At 42.2% G+C, this 13375-nt stretch overlaps 1 protein-coding gene across 3 annotated transcripts in view; it reads left to right on the forward strand.

Annotated features, from left to right (window-relative positions):
- The window catches only part of si:dkey-172j4.3 (diacylglycerol kinase delta), a 53225-nt gene that overhangs the window by 26398 nt on the left and 13452 nt on the right, over positions 1-13375 (forward strand). For 2 of the 3 annotated variants that reach the window (XM_063900738.1, XM_063900739.1), the window contains exons 4-12: positions 8657-8767; positions 8943-9023; positions 9403-9507; positions 10236-10368; positions 11089-11195; positions 11372-11497; positions 12295-12397; positions 12857-13016; positions 13218-13326. In XM_063900738.1, coding sequence (XP_063756808.1) covers positions 8657-8767; positions 8943-9023; positions 9403-9507; positions 10236-10368; positions 11089-11195; positions 11372-11497; positions 12295-12397; positions 12857-13016; positions 13218-13326 — 1035 coding nt within the window. Of the gene's footprint in view, positions 1-1891; positions 2258-8656; positions 8768-8942; positions 9024-9402; positions 9508-10235; positions 10369-11088; positions 11196-11371; positions 11498-12294; positions 12398-12856; positions 13017-13217; positions 13327-13375 lie in introns of those variants that run through there. The other variant, XM_063900740.1, reaches the window with a different exon arrangement.

Raw genomic sequence — 13375 nt, forward strand, 5'->3', positions numbered from 1 at the left:
TCATGAATAAACAGCTGCTACACAAACAGATACAGCTTAATAATTACGAGCTTAAAATGTCATATTAAACGTTATCGCGTTAAAACATGAAGGCTTCTGATTCCCTGGATTAGATTATTAAAAATTCTCTGTACACTCATTTTAATGGCTTTCCAGCCTTTACAAAATTGTGATTCTGCAGAATAATTGCACTAAATGAGGCCAGAGGAACCCTCTTCAGTGTCTCATTTAATGTGGACTTTTCTCACCCACTTTATTATAAGGGCTGTTTTGCTTCCAAAAATTAGGACGTTTTAGTTCCTGTCGTAAAAGAGGATGTTGTCCTCCCAAATCACTCACTCATGAACAGGTTGTCCATGTTTAGAAAAAGTAAAAGCTTTAAAAATAGCCTCAAAATGAATTAACCCCGGATGGTTCTGTCCTATTAAAAAGAACAACTTTATTTGAAATTCGCATTTGTACAAATATAATATTTACCGTCACTGTGGAAATCGATTTTAAATTGGAAGTGGGTCTTTAAAGCAGCAAATATTACTGCATTTTTTAATTTATTTAGAAAAAATAAGGGCTATATTGGTGAGGAAACCAACAACACGCAGTACATGTATTTGCTTTGAGATAATTGAGCTTTTTGAAAAACTCAGTGGGTTAATTTTTAACAATGGTTTGATCCAGATTTTGTTGTTTTTTGCTGTAGTTCTTATTGAGAATAATAAGGTGAAACAGCTGTAGAAGATGTTTATACCTGTCCTCCTGCTCTTTATCCTCCTACAGTATATCTGCAAGTATCATGAATCCAAGCGGCATCTTTATTGAGGTCGAATCAAATCGGTTTTGGTGCAAAAAAGCCTCACAAAAGCTGCTTTAATGTTAACATCAGGTTGACTTATGAGGCAACATGTTTGTTTGTTTGCCCTTTTTCTTCTCGGCAGCACAAGTGCACTAGACAGAGATAACACGGCTGTTATCACGGTCATTTCACATCCATAACTCCGCTGCATGACTCACTAAAAAAGTCGCTAATGAATCCCTTTGACCTGATTCATAATTGATTTTAACCACAAGTGACTCGAATGTGAGGAAAGATGAGGGCGGGATAATAGAAAGAAAAAAATTACTAAAGGGAATTGAGAAGTGTGTGTTTGTGTGTGTGTGTGTCTGTGTGTGTGTGTGTGTGTGTGTGTGTGTGTCTGTGTGTGAGTCCGCTGGGAACAGCATGTTTCTGCTCATTAAAGACAGAATGATATGCCGACCGGCACACACACATATGCACACACACACTCGCTTTAATTTGCCTTGGCAGATATGAGACACTGATCTGACACTGAGAGCGGTCTGATGATAACGCGTGGGCGCACACACACACGCACACGCGCAGTGGCAGGACATTGGTTTGTGTGATCACAGGGACATTTCCTGCTCTCTAAAGCAGAGTGTCATTAACTTATCCATCAATTTGACAAGTGACTGTGTGTGTGTGTGTGTGTGTGTGTGTGTGTGTATGTGTGTGTGTGTGTGTGTGTGTGTGTGTGTGTGTGTGTGTGTGTGTGTGTGTGTGTGTGTGTGTGTGTGTGTGTGCGCTCTCAACGCCAATCAAACAGGTTCTTCCAGTTCTATTTATAGCCTCAAGGAAATAGGCTTGTTCCCACTTGAACACACAGACAGACACCACTCCTCTCAGGTGTGTGTCACTCAGGGGAGGGGGGAGGAGCTCATTTGCATGCTCCTCCTTATCTCCAGGATATGTGTGTGTGAGAGATAGAGAGACACACACACACAAACACACAAACACAAGAGAGGTGTGTCCTGCAGCCTACCTGAGGGGGCGTGGCTACCTGACAAGGGAAGTTTGAAAGCAGGAAGTAGGGTTGTATTGTTTGAAGAGCTTGAATGGAGACTTGAAGCGGGGGTAGAGATGTTAGAGATCCGTAGAGAAAAGGTAGGAAAACAGTTTTTAAAGGAGGAGCAAATGGAATCTGTTAGTGTTTAAAAATAAAAAGTTGAGAGAGCAGCTTCCTCTGTGATCACTCCACTGGAGGTAAAGGTGGTTGTTGTAGCTTTATCATTACTGCTGAGCTTTAGATAGTCAGATTGTCAGCCAATGCCGGGGCTGTGTTATCCCAGCGGGTGCTGCATGGCGCCCCTGTTTTTCCGCTGCGATGCTGAAGGGCAGGGGGACGACGACCAGCTCAGCCACGAAGACCAACTGGAGTCCATTCACACAGAGAAATCACAGGAGAGCCGCCTGGTGGAAGAGGTCAGTGTGAGTGTGAGAGGTCGAACCCCAAGATTGTTATGGCCATGTGGATGCTCGGTAGACTGTGGTTTCATTCTGGGAAGCAACGGGAAGCTCCACAAGTGGGTGTGTAGTGATTTGTGTTGGTTCAAAGTCAGTTTTTAAGTGGTGAGGGCTTTATTTACACTATGTGGTCCCCCCCCCCTACCCCCATGTGCCTTTTTATTTGCTGCTGTAGAAAGATGAAACGATGATGGTGGAGTACACATCTTTTACTGTTTTGAAAGAGCAGGCTAGCAAAGGTGTTATTGACAACAAAAAGAGACAACATGTTTCTATTTGTCTTGTGACTTCTCTGCCCATTTGATCTACAGAAGATATGAATTTCTTCCAATTGCGGTGACAAATATATACTTTATTTTCATAAAGCAGAGTCAGTAATGTCCCAAAAAACAGGCTCTATAGATATCTTTAGCTAGAAGTAAACAATATTTAGTAAACTGTGCATTTTGGGACAATTTGATGTGGTTTGAGGCTCATTTTTTAATGGTTTTTGGGCCCTATGGAGCTCATCACATTAAGGATCAAGCTGAATCAGGCTTTGGCTACACACAGGCTTTCCACATTGCATGTATGCTAAGGGGGCTGAAGCTAACAGAGCTATCACACTGGCAGAATCCTGGCACAATTCAAAGTGGGCTAACCCCAACGTTAGTCCAGAGCCAGCACTCAATCCGTGGCTAAGCCGGGAGCCGGTGTGAAACAGGACTGAGGTAAACAGTGGGCGTTTGAATCACTAGAATGTAAACAAAAGTCACCACTAATATTTAGCGCAGCGCTACAAGGAGTCCAGCTCTTAGCCGATGGTCTTTCTTGAGATTTGAAAAGAAGAAAACTGTAAAATAGCTGCAGTTGTATTTCATCAGCTGCAGTTTGAATCAGTTTGTGGAATAACATGATTGATAAATGCATCTGTAGTGGATATAGCTGATCTTCTAAGTCTCAATCTAGAAGTACTTGAAGGCGTAATCAACCTTTCACTTTGGTTTTATCAGACACATCTACAGGAACTGTACAACCAAGCTCCACGGTGTCTTCTGTTAGAAATGTGACTTGCTTTTCATAACATAAAAAGCAGAAGTCCAGCATATTAATATTTCTTGTAGTCTTCTTTTATAAAGTAGAAGAGAAGATGGTCCATGAAAGGTTTGCTTCTTCCTTTTCCTTTCACCCTTATCAGTGGCAACTATTGTTCATTCTGCTAAGTCAGGAGGAACTTCACCTGCTTCACACACTCTGTCTTTGTACCATGTGTAGTTGCATTCACACTTTACTGCATGCATATTCTTTTCCAGTTTTGCACAGTAATAAATCAGTTGTCATTCTGGATTTGGAAGTGTAGGCTGTACTTACTGGTCATGCATTCATCAAATTGATTGTTTGAACTACAGGATCCTAGATAGACATTTGATTTGATTTATTATAATGAGGAATTCTAGAAACACACACATGATGCTCTGCTGCAATGCATTCCCTCTGGTGTAAAACAACGAATTTATAATCATTTTTAAACAGATTGCACTCATTTTTTATGGAGTTTTATTGATATACCCGTTTGAAAGCCATGTTAAAATAATCCATGATGTATTCCCGCCATTAATTCTGACAAGCTGGGCATTTTATAAGCCAACAAATGTGGTAAAATGCCCACATAATGGTTTCTAGGTCACTCAGCCGTGAAGTAAATAAATAGAAATTAGAGTGTTTTTGATCAACCATGCGGAACTGTGTCTGATTTAGCTGGATAGGGGCAGGCAGACGAGTGTGTGTGTGTGTGTGTGTGTGTGTGTGTGTGTGTGTGTTTGTTTGTTAAATATAGCTGACTCAAAAAGAAAGGTGTGTGTGTGTGTGTGTGTGTGTGTGTTGGGTGCACTTCAAATACCTGTTTGACTGTGTGTGCACTTTGCAGATCAGTACATTAATGTGCTCTTGTGTGCATATCCACTTCACTGTGTGTGTGTGTGTGTGTGGGTGTGGGTGTGTGTGTGTGTGTGTGTCTACACGGGCTGATTGTTGTGATGTAATTAGTGCCGCTGTAATGAATAGACTGATCTGTCTGACAACATGGCTCAGCTGGAGAGCAGGGCAGAGGAAAGCGGCATCCAGGGTGTGGCTACTGTAACGTCTTGACTGCTAGCTGCTGCAGAACCTGACCTTTGCATACCCTATACGTTGTGTTTGTGCAGCATGTTTCCTGTGCCTTTTTCTTTTTTTGCTCGGTAACATGTCTCTGTTGCAGTAGCCAATCACAAGGACGTCTCGGGAACTTGATTAAAATGACATTATTGGGTACAGAAGTGGCCCCGAGGAGATGTTGTGAGAAGGTCACACATGTAGCAGCAGTGTGCATACCAGTGTGGTTATTCTGCATCACCTGTCTCCATAGTAACCCTATGTATTTGTGTGTAAGATGTAGGTTTTAATGCATGCAACATGTGGGAATTTCAAATCCAAAATGACAGTGCTTTGCAAGTTGTTTGCTCTTATAAATCTACCCTACTTAGGTGTATGAAACCCGGCACAAAGTGTAAGGGTTAAAGTGGCTACACCCATTTTTAAGCACACTTGCAACACCCTTAATGTGAACTTACTCAAGTTGATATCTTGGTGTTGCCAAGACCAAATAACACCTTAGCTGCATTTTCTCACATCTAAATTATGTGTTGCATCAATTTAGCTTTCACTGGCTTTCAATTAAGTCATAAACAGCATTTTAAACTGAAATTCCAGGTTCAAACCTTAATGTTAAACTCACACTCTTTGGCTAAATGGAAAGCTAGCTGTCTTAGCCTTATGTTAGCAGGCGAGGATTTCATGCACCACTTTAAATGCAGCCTGCTTCCCACACACATAGTTGGGTCAAACCTACAGTACTGTACGTCCTTGAGCTATAGCGGCGGTTGCTAAGTCATTAGCAGACAAACAAAACCTCTCAGATTAGCTTCTTGACTGACGGCTCCTGTGAGAGTTGCTGTGGGAACCGGGAAGAAGCCTGATTGGTGAAAAAAGGTGTGTTTCACCTCGCCGTTATCTGCAGTATCAGGTTGTTCAGTCAGCGAGACCTTTATACCTTGTTGTTGGTGTGTTCTCTTCCTCTTCCTCCTCCTCCTCCTCCTCAAGGCATTTCCTTGTTTTATTCTGCTTCATGTCACCCCTCCAGACTCCCTGTTTGTTGTAATTTCAGCATCATGCTTTTTAGTGTTGCCCCTTTTTCTTCGCCGCTGTCACAGCTCTGTTTTCCATTTCCTATCTCCTCTCACTAATGATCCATATCATTGGCGATCTATCATGGCTCCCACCATCAATCCTTCACTTTCTCTCCCCTCTTTTTTTCCGGCAATCTGAGATTTGCACTCCCTAAGGGTACAAAAGCACATTTATTCTAAGATAGAAACATGCGGTGTGGTAGCTCATTACAAGCTATGTCAGGGACACACGTGTACACAAACACACGCAGAGAGGCAATGCAGAAATGATGTACTGATGGAGTGATGAATTAGATTTGATCCGTGGTTTTTGAGGCGCTTCTGGCTTGTATTATTGCCTTTGTCATCACATGCCAAAGCCATTAGCCTACTGCAAATACAGACGTGCAGAGAAAGTGACACAGAAAATTAGGAGGAAGGAGACACAAACAAAATGACACATGAGTCACATGGAGATAGAAAGAGATGATGGGGAAATGACTGTAAACACAGTTTGAAGAGAAAGAGATGGAGGGAAAGAAGAAGGTCACAAAGGAGCTGAAGTACCGTTAGCTGCTCCAATAGCAAGGTCACAAATGTAGGATAAAAGGCTTATTTAGTCAACTAACAAGCAAACAGACAATATACATTGAAATTAAAAAGGTGTAGTGAAGCACAGAGCTGCATATTAGGAAGCTAACAAGCTAGCACCTAGTTAGCATAAGGCTAAATTTCACTTTTGATTGTCTAAGTCTATTTTAGTCCCAGATCTGAAGCTAACAATGTGTACTGATACCTATAAACTTAGCCTCGAGCATTATCCCATTTGTTGTGATGGCATGCAGTCTGACGGCATTTTCTGACTTTCATTTAAACGTTGGCATGATTCTCTCCTGTCTTGTGTAAGCATGGGGCCGCTTGGTATTTGTTATAGAAGTGACAAACGTTTCGTCTGAGTCTTAAATATTTCTTCGGTCATGCTTGAGAGACCCTGACAAGTTTAAGTCAGTCCTATTCAGGGAAACCACATGTAGGTGATGTGGAAAGCAATCCTTTTCTATCTTTTTTATTATAGCGCGATTTATCAGCTGGCTCCTTATGATGATGAAGCAATATCTGTTTTAACTCCCTCCCACTTTCCTTTTAGCACTTCTTCTTTTATTTTGTTGAGTTACACGCTCTTTTATTGCTGACAGCTCTCAATGTTTATGATTACTTCTGGCCTTTTTTACTGCCTGATTCCACTGTAAAACAAACCACAAAACAACCATTCAGCCAAATTACTCAAATTCAATTACGATTCCTCCCGAGTTTTATTGCCTTGTGGTGGAAAGGGAATTGTTTACACACATTAAAGTTTTATACACTGTGGCTATCATTTCATTAACACTAAATTGTAATTCTTATTCATGCAACCTCTCGGGGATTATCATCTCTGATCCGTGTTTACATACTAACAGATCAGGTGACCGTTGCCCACAGTTTGCAGTGGCAGTGCAGGTGGTGCAAGCTGTTTCGTCGCAGATGACGTAAAGAACTTCAGGGAATCGGGTGATAAATAGATGACCTTATTCACCGTGTCTGCTGATTAGCGCGTGCAGGCATTTGTCCTTGAGGCTTTTTCAAAGAGCAGCATGATGATTCATGTCATTTCTGAATCGTCTGGGACATTTTATAATAGGGTTTACAGAGTGCCCTCTTCTAACACAGGTTATTGTTTGTGTTTCATTGTGAAAAGCTCAGTTCTCAATTGTAAACTCCTCATCTCATCTCTGACATGTGAAATAAAATGAGCATTTCTTTAAAGTGATTTATTTATGTTCTAACAGAGAAAGTATCGCCTTTTTCCGGATCTAAATGTATTTTTCTGATGGCAAAAAAATCTGAAAATAAGTGCCAAGGTGCTAGCATTTGTTCATAAAAGATTGTATAAAACTAAGACATGTCTTCTGACTAATCCAAAGGGTTTGTACGTCGAGTTAATGTTGTTTTTGGAAGCAAAATTTCATTCTTTTACAGTCATTCTGATGTTTCCTCAGACATATTTCTTGTAAATCCACTCCAGCTCTATCCTACTGTCTGAATAACCCGAGGGAGAAATGACATTCCTGATTTGAAACTATGCAGACACACACACACACACACACACACACACACACACACACATACTGATGCAGGGAAACGATTGAGTCTGTCGTTGGAGGCTGATGTAATAAAAGCTGCCATGCAGGAATGTTTGGTGATAACCGTGCAGGTGGAGGCAGCCAATGCTGGTAACGTGATCAGAGTTCGAGACTGCTTCAGTGTGTGTGTGTGTGTGTGCGTGCGAGCGTGCGTGCGTGCGTGCATCATCTCGTTCGCGAAATAAGGATCTCCATGGCGACCCTGATGTCCAATCTACAATTGATTGCCCATGGTGCATGCTGTCCTCTCAGGGAAAGTGTGCTGGTAAATAGAGATGGAGAGAAAAAACGAAGTCAAATATGAAATCCGTGGATCAAATAAAATCACGCGTTCCTGCAGTGTTAATAACTTTCACAGACACACACACACACACACACACACACACACACACATACACACACACACACACACACACACACACACACACACACAGATGTCTGCACGTCCACCTGCTGCAGCATTTCAACCCTGTACCTTTTCTGTATTACCTTTTTCTATTGACACACAAATACTGGTACTCAAGCCAAATGTAGCTTCCTCATTTTCTTATTTTACAGATGCTATTTTTGGAAACAGAGGCGTTCTGACGTTATAAATGGATGATTTCAATTGCAGTACACTCACATATTTGTTTACGAGGGAGAGTTCACCTTAATGGTAACAAGCCAGGGTTATATAATGAGCTGATGTTCATCTGCAGTGCCTGGGAAGGTTATTACTAACGTTAAAAATGACTGGAAGGTTTTTGATTCTGCACAAATACGCTATAAATTAACATTTCGGTGAGAGTCTCCCCTCGACGGACTCAGTGAACACCTCTCTGCTCTTCTGAAAACACACTCAAAGTGTCAAACAATTCACTACTTCTTTTTGTGTGAGAGTCCCGGTAGAATAGCTGTCACCTTTCAGGGGATGTGGTTGCGCTAACATCTGTTTGTTTTTTTGTTCCCTCTCCTCCAATCCTCCCCCCTCTCTGCGTGTGTCACTACAGAAAAGTGTGAAGGAGGGGATACTCTTAAAGCAGACCAGTTCTTTTCAGAGATGGAAGAGGAGGTACTTCAAACTCAGAGGGAGGACACTCTACTATGCCAAAGACTGCAAGGTACAAGAGTGTTTGAAACAGCAGCTTTAAATGTCAGATTTGTAACCAATGCACATACAAATAAATCTCGAAGGGACGCAAGTGATGTCAGGGAAAAGACAATATGTGCTTATATAACAGTACAAGGAAAATACATAAGCTAAAGTTTGAATTGTTGTCTTTTTTTTCCCATCAGTCTCTGATCTTCGATGAAGTGGACCTATCAGACGCCAGTGTGGCCGAGACCAGCACCAAGAACATCAACAACAGCTTCACAGTAAGCAACAAAAAACGCTTTCAAATGTTGATTAAAGCTTTTTAAAATGGTGTATTAGGATCAGTTTTCAATGGAATACTATGAGAAAATACCAAACTAGAGTCAGTTTTTAGCATTTGTTGACCTGTGACAGTTTATCCAGCTTTAGCATCTTAATGAGGGTCCTCCAAAACGTAAACTCTACCTGCAAAACCTAGTGACATACACCTCGGTCTTATCTGAACACTGTGTTTCAGAAGCTAAAGTGATAGCATACTAGCAGCATGTTAGCACTGTCTTATGTTTGCATGCTAACGTTATCATTTACCTTCCCTGGGCTGCTAGCATGGCTGCAATAATGTCATGTGATATCTTTCCAACTGTATTTGTTCTTGCTCAGGTGATCACTCCATTCCGCAAACTAATGCTGTGTGCCGAGAGCAGGAAGGAAATGGAGGACTGGATCGGCGCTCTCAAGTCCGTCCAGAAATGGGAAACCTACGAGGTTAGCATCTTTCTGATATTGTTAACTATTATAAAAAAGCTAGTGAGTTGCCCATTGGTTCTTTTCACAATGCATCCACCTGTTCTGCTTTCTGTGATCAACATACTCCCTTCCTCTCTGTGGTCTCTTATGTAGCCTACTTTAGCTTTCTTTCCAGATTAATGTTGCTCATTTATTCTTTAATCTGCTATACAGAGAGCTGGAAACTGTAGGATGCAATTCTAGCTGAGTTGAAATTCTCTCATTCTGTTTCAGTGCTTCTCAGTTTTAGGAGTTTGCCATTATCTTGTAAGTCTTAAGCACTACTTCAGGAGCACTGAGGATGGCCTTTTCTCCGAAATCCTTTTCGCAGATCTGACATTTTGATATCTCCAGCCATGAACACTTTCTGAAAAGAAGGAGAGTGGATCATTTTGTTTAAGAAGGTTAATTTGTCCTCTTCTGCCTGTCAGCTGTTACGTTGTACGTTATCATCGTCCCAATCCCGGGGCACACAGAGTCTAATATGTTCTGCTCATCATCTTATGCAGTCTTCCTCTGGCTGCGTAATCCAGCGTGAAATACGACAAGTCATCGCCCCGTCCTGCAGTATCTCTCCTCCCCCAGGCTGCATATTCTGACGTAGCGCTCTGACGACTTCTGTTTCTGTGTTTCCAAAACTTCCAAATCTAGACATGTTGTTTCTATATTTGTCTCCCCCCCCCCCCTGCCCCCCTCTCCTCCTTCAGGCCAGCCAGTTCAACATGGAGCATTTCTCCGGGATGCACAACTGGTACGCCTGCTCTCACGCCAGACCGACCTTCTGCAACGTCTGCAGGGAGGCTCTGCCAGGCGTCACCTCCCACGGCCTGTCCTGCGAGGGTACATACACGCACACACACACACACACACACACACACACACACACACACACACACACACACACACACACACACACACACACACACACACACACACACACACACACACACACACACACACACACACACATACATTTACAGACACAGTGAGACCTAATATACTAAGCAATCATCTCTGAATGAACCAAGCTGTTGCATAAATGTCCTCTTTCCTTGCAGTGTGCTAGAAAAAGTATTAAGAACACGTGACGAGACAGTTAATAGCTTTTTATTGCGGCGTGAGGAAGGTTTCGTGACGTGTTTTGCACACTTTGACACCTTGGAAACATTCCTCAGCTCATGCATATCAGCAGTAAAAAAATAAGAACAGTACTAGTGCCGACCGGGGAGTGATTTATGACTTTGAAACATAAAGATCAGTAGATGAAAGGAGCGTAATTGGTCCAACACTTGTTCAAAAATGACTTTAATGAAGTGAAATTGTCAAACCAGTTCTAAAAGAGATCACACAGTAGATATATGATGGTTATATTTATCCTAGCGTACCATAAATTGGAACTTTTTTTGCATTTCAGCAGAACAATTATCCATCTTAAAGCAGTAAAAAATAGCAAAACTGCACTGTGAGAAATGTTCAATAAGCTGCCAGCAAATCATGCATTTTAATCGTCAAGGATATTTTATTTAACTTTATCTAACGATGACATTTATTGTGCTGCAGTTTGCAAGTTCAAGGCTCATAAGCGCTGTGCCGTCCGCTCCACCAACAACTGCAAATGGACCACACTGGCCTCCATAGGAAATGACATCATTGAGGACGAGGAAGGGGTGAGTGTCAACAAAAACAAAGCTTCAATTTAATTAGCTTTGTGCTAATGCTATATATAGTAACTCAGGATACAAAAGCAGTGTCTGTAGATGTTTGTGTACAATGATCTTTCAGTCAAATGACCCTGAGCTCAGTGGATGTCTCATGTTCTTTTTTTTTTGCATATCTTCCCCAGGTGTTCATGCCCCACCAGTGGCTGGAAGGCAACCTTCCGGTCAGTGCCAAATGTGTGGTGTGTGACAAGAACTGTGGCAGCGTGCGGCGGCTGCAGGACTGGCGCTGCCTCTGGTGCAAAGCCATCGTGAGTGCGATTGATTGTCAGAAAACTGTCGTGTCACATCAGTGTTAGCATTTATTTTGCCAACGTCACGGCTAGCTCAGTTTAGAGGTCGCCCCAAGGAAGTTTTCACATGGATTTATCATCAAAGACATGAATGCATTGATCTCCATATCTTCTAAATGTCCCAAATGTGGACTTTCAGTAGCTTTCGAAATGCTAAACCAATTATCCAGGCTCAAACTGGAAGTGTGAGAATACCTTCAAAATAAAAGCTCAATCTCGCCTTAAGCAAGATACGGAGAATACATTTCCTGTGCCTAAAACAAACCAAAGCCTGCTGCTTCCCTCAGCTTTCCCTCATGTGTATAATAAAGTAAGGACTAAGTTGGTTTAAGCTTTAAACTAGCATGCTTCACTTTAGTATCACAAGTAACACAAGACAGCATTTGTTTCTAAATCCAGCCGAACAGTTCAAGAGAAATGTCTCTTAAGACACAATGATGTAACATTACTCTGCCTCTCAGTTCCACTTAGCAAAGGCTGAATTGCTTTTGAGTGTTTAGGGCAAATGACCACACATTAATAATGTAATCCACATCACACACACACACACACACACACGCAGGCGAGCACATGGACAAATGAAACAGAGTGGTATTTGTAAAGGTTACAGAACTGACATTTCGTCGGTTTCAGAGGGATGTAATGACCTTTTCTGCTTCTGCTGAAATATAGAATTACTATGGAGACCGCTGACTGTGTGTGTGTGTGTGTGTGTGTGTGTGTGTGTGTGTGTGTGTGTGTGTGTGTGTACGCAGGTCCACAACAGCTGTAAAGAACAAATGGGGAAGGTGTGTCCCCTGGGTCAATATCGAGTGTCAATCATCCCTCCCACTGCACTTAACAGCATCGACTCAGATGGTGAGACACCTCTCACACATGCACACACACATGCATGATCACACACACACACACACACACACACACACACACACACACACACACACACACAGATATATATTCACATTGATTCAGGCTCTTTTGTTCATGATATTGCACACACAGCAGGTTCAAAGTGCACACTTGTCACTCTCTAGTGGGGTCAATTTTATGTGCAAAGGTCGAAAAAGGGGCAAAGTCACACCCTCTGCATCAATAATCCTTACTTTTCTGATGGAGAAAACACAAAACTATTTATATAAACCTTTTATATTTAAGCATTTACAACATTTTTAAAGTACTGAGGGCAGCATTTGTCTTATTTCTACATTTTATGCATATCAAAATGAGTCACAAAAATTAAGAAAGGTAGACTTTCTTTCCTCTAATTTCTTTACTATTTAAACCTTCGTTATTCTTTTACGATCCGTTCTCCTTCAGGCTTCTGGAACGCCACCTCAGCGTCGTGCTCCAGCCCTCTGCTGGTCCTCGTTAACTCTAAAAGCGGAGACAACCAGGGGGTGAAGTTCCTCCGCAAATTCAAGCAGCTCCTCAACCCGGCTCAAGTCTTTGACCTGATGAACGGGGGACCAGAGCTCGGGTACAAAACCAGTGAAATCCCTTTTATAAATAATGCAAAAAGAAGCTTTTTTTTATTCCGCTTGATGCCTCGGTGGTGGGAGTGTGTAGTCCTGGTTTAATGCATGCTGTAATTTTGCTGCCTTTTCATGACATGTACTTCTTCACACTGTGTGCTCCTCGTCCTCGTCCTCCCTCCCGTCCCACGCTCTCCTCCCCTCAGCCTGCGCCTTTTCCAGAAGTTTGTGACGTTTCGTATCCTGGTGTGCGGAGGAGACGGCAGCGTGGGCTGGGTGCTCTCAGAGCTGGATAAACTCAACCTCCATAAACAGGTGAGTGCATCGAGGTGGAGTTGGAGGAGGAGGAGGAGGAGGAGGGGAT

Source organism: Eleginops maclovinus, chromosome 14 (genome assembly GCF_036324505.1).
Source record: "Eleginops maclovinus isolate JMC-PN-2008 ecotype Puerto Natales chromosome 14, JC_Emac_rtc_rv5, whole genome shotgun sequence".
In the NCBI taxonomy this organism is placed as follows: domain Eukaryota; kingdom Metazoa; phylum Chordata; class Actinopteri; order Perciformes; family Eleginopidae; genus Eleginops; species Eleginops maclovinus.